The 3,525-nt window shown below is 33.6% G+C and overlaps 1 protein-coding gene across 1 annotated transcript; it reads left to right on the top strand.

Annotated features, from left to right (window-relative positions):
• Nucleotides 1-1,131: 1,131 nt before the first annotated feature.
• Nucleotides 1,132-3,270, top strand: LOC104111205 (uncharacterized). Its single transcript, XM_009620852.4, has 4 exons — nt 1,132-1,287; nt 1,406-1,543; nt 2,262-2,337; nt 2,935-3,270. The coding sequence occupies exons 1-4, from the start codon at nt 1,204-1,206 to the stop codon at nt 2,940-2,942; spliced, it is 306 nt and encodes a 101-aa protein (XP_009619147.1). The 5' UTR covers nt 1,132-1,203; the 3' UTR covers nt 2,943-3,270.
• Nucleotides 3,271-3,525: the final 255 nt, after the last annotated feature.

Here is a 3,525-nt window from a genome sequence, read left to right as displayed (position 1 = left end):
ATAAAAATATAAAATATTATTTTGACATAAATAATATAAATAATGAGCATTTCTGTACAGATATAGGCTATTACTGCAAAATTACGCAAATAGCTTAAAAATATTAATGTAATTACATAAAATGAAGTAAAATATTTGAAACATGTATTATAGGTGCAAAAAATAATAACTTTAAGTAGTTAAGTCATCATAAAATAATTTAAAGGGATAATCACTAAATATTTATATAATTTAAATGCAAGAAAATTAATTTAAAGCACTAAAAGTTATGAAAAATTATAAAAAATGCTTGTATAGGTTTGTAAACTAAATATTGATGCAAATATGCTATTTTGAAAGTATATATGTATTTTGAAAAATATGAGGGCAAAATTGAGTATCAACAATTATTATAAGCTTTTTTGGTAACATAACGCTTACATAAGCAAAAACCTAAAGGGAAAATGATATTACGTAGCCACTTGTAGGGCTGCTCATTAGAATATAGTCACCAGTTGTAAAACAAAATTGAAAAATAGCATATCTTAAAAATGCGACAAAGTATTTTCTTATGAAATAGTCACACGAACTTAAAAATAAATTCAAGAGTTATTTTACACAAATAGCCAGCTAGATTCAATATTTGTTTAGTCAGTATACATAGATTATTCATAGTTATACATATATTATACATGCATTATATATATATATATATATATATATATATATATATATATATATATATATATATATCTGCTCGCTAATTTTAGTTTAAGAAATAGGTGAGCGGTTATTTGGGTTAATTCTTCTAAAACTAACCTAACCACCCAGACTCCATGTTGTCTGAGATGGTAAAAATCTCTAGGATTGTTACAGAAATAGCTGGCCAAATTCATTGTCTACTTTTTCTAGTCGGTATAGATAGATTATACATTGACTATACACAGTCTCATATATATATATATTATAAATTTTACATAAATTATATGTATATTATACATTTGCAGGCTATTTTTAATCTAAGAGATTAGGTGAACTGCTATTTGGGTTAATCCTTCATGGTAAAAATCTCTTAGGCCCATGTCATTTGGGCTAATAAACATTGTACAGGACCGGCACAACTAAGTTGGGCCATTACACATTCAAACCTCACACTGGTCCAGATTTAGCCTTTTTCATTTTTTCACTATCTTGCTTTTTCGTTTAGCTCCCTCTTTAGTGTCAATGGCGTTAGAAGCTTACGCATCGCAAAGCACTGATAAAATCCATTCAGATGTTCTATCACAAGCTCGAATATCTTGTTACAAGGTAGAATTTTTTTGAGGTCCAAATGATTTTTATGTATTTTTTTCTTTTAATTTTTTCCTGTAAATATTGATCAATCTTGATAAAGCTAATATAGAGCTATTTAATTGGTATTATAAAGGCAAGAGATGCATTTTATTCATGCCTGGAAAAAGAATCAAGCAAGAAACCTACAGAAATTGCTACAGTTGGGCTTTTATATCCAGTTGAATGCAAGAAAACAAGAGAGGAATATGTGAAACAATGTCGACCCACTTGGGTAAGTTCTTTAAAGTTTAGAACTTTATGAAAATGGGTTCTTTTTTCTAATTGTTTCTGGGATTTACTTCCTATGTGCCAATTTATACGTCACTTTTACTTTTTAGTCTGTCCAAAAGGCAACCTAGTGCACAAAGAATCCAACGCTAACACAGGTGGGGAAGGGTCGCACCGTTTACCCACAACTTGTGGAGGAGCCTCCCCCACCAGGCAGGCAGCCACATGTCATAACACACTCTTCGCATAACAAATCCACATTGAAGTTGACTTATTCGCTCGGCCAATCGACAAATTATGTACGAGATACCATAAGGGAAATACCTTTCTTAAAATAAAAAAGGTCTGGTGCACAAAGCTTCCCTGTGTGCGGGGTCAGGGAAACGGTGGGACCGCAGTAGGTCTTACGTACCCAACTTACCTTGCATTTTTTGCAAAAGGTTGTATCCGGTGGTCACATGACGGTAACTTTAACGGTTGGGCCAAGCTCCCCTTCACGCCTTTCTATATTTACAAATAATTTAATTTTAAACTTCCAATTTTACTTCTAATGAGAGGATTTATGGTCACAGAATTGGTTATGACTTGTTTTAGACCATAAGTTTCAAATGTATTTCTTTTATTATTAAACTTTAAGGCCATGCAAGCACTCTCGAGATGGAGGGAGTAGTTTTGTTTCTTGGTGTATTGGTGTTTATTTGTATCTTTTTTGGTATGCATAGGTAAAGCATTTTGATAGGCAATACTGTGCTAAGAAGAGAGTTCAGAGACTTTTGGATGATAATGATTCAAGAAGAGGTCTGTTATTACTTCCTAAATTTTATACTCATGTCATACCGACTTGTTCCTGTTTTGGTGGCTGCATTTGCAATCTTGCGAGGTTTGATATTGGCTGTTCAATTGTTACATATTGGGTTCAAATCGGAAACAGTCTCTCTACTTTCACAAGGTAGGGTTAAGGTCTGTATACACTACTCTCCCCAGACCGCACTTTGTGGGGTTACACTGGGGTCGTTGTTGTGTTGTTGTTAGGTTCAAATTGGTAAAGTTTGCGTTTTTACTGTGAATGAGCAACTCCCACTAAGTTAGTATAAATGAGCTCAAGGGGTTGCGGTTATGGGGTTGATCATACCAAAACAAGAAAAATAATGAAGAAAATAAATTATGTTTTTGCAGTTATGCAGTGTAGCTACTTTTGCATGGCTGCTATTCTCACGGGTGTTTCTAGCTTGCTCGTTAATTTTTTATGTGAATGATTGATAGCAAGTCTTGATTAGTGAGAGTTAGTTGCTTACTAGTTTCTATGTCTCTCAATTCTTTTGAGGGTGTAAAGAATGTTTTTAAGTTGTTTGAGCAATTTGGCCTCATTGGCATGGGTTGAACTATTCTTTGCAGGGGTTTAAAGCTTTTGGCCACTAAGGAAGAGGCTAGTACATAACTCAGTATCGCGGTAAACTTGGTTGATTCTTGCTTTGAATGTTGAGAACTTCTATATAAGAACAGAAGTATAAACATTCTCAATTTCTAGGGATCAACGATTCGAGTGGCCTGCTCCTTTTGGTATTGGTTGCTAGCTCAACTCGATTGTAGAAGATCCTGGGACTGTATTTTACCTGCAGAGTGAAATAAATGTAACTTGGAGTCTTTGTTTGTATCTTCGGAACATGAGTTTCACTTTGATAGTTATACAGTTTCTTGAAACGAATAATGTAATGATTTCTTTTCGATTTAGCAGACAGAAAGGTATTTATTTGGGTTAGTATCTGTATTCTTTTGCTTCTGTATGCACGCATTTTATATCGTCAAATCTGCGGGGCCTTTAATACAACTAGTATCACAGCTCATACTACCTGTTGTTTCTCTCATTTTGGTCATCTTATCTGGTTGTTATTTATGCTGCTTTTACATGGCTTTCGCTGTTGCGTTTCTTGTTTTTCTCTTCATTAATGTGGTGCTTATGTTTTCCTGAGCCGATGGTCTATTGAA

Source organism: Nicotiana tomentosiformis, chromosome 6 (genome assembly GCF_000390325.3).
Source record: "Nicotiana tomentosiformis chromosome 6, ASM39032v3, whole genome shotgun sequence".
Taxonomy (NCBI): domain Eukaryota; kingdom Viridiplantae; phylum Streptophyta; class Magnoliopsida; order Solanales; family Solanaceae; genus Nicotiana; species Nicotiana tomentosiformis.
The sequence above is the reverse complement of the archived record's forward strand: the minus strand, read 5'-3'. Positions and strand labels throughout refer to the sequence as shown.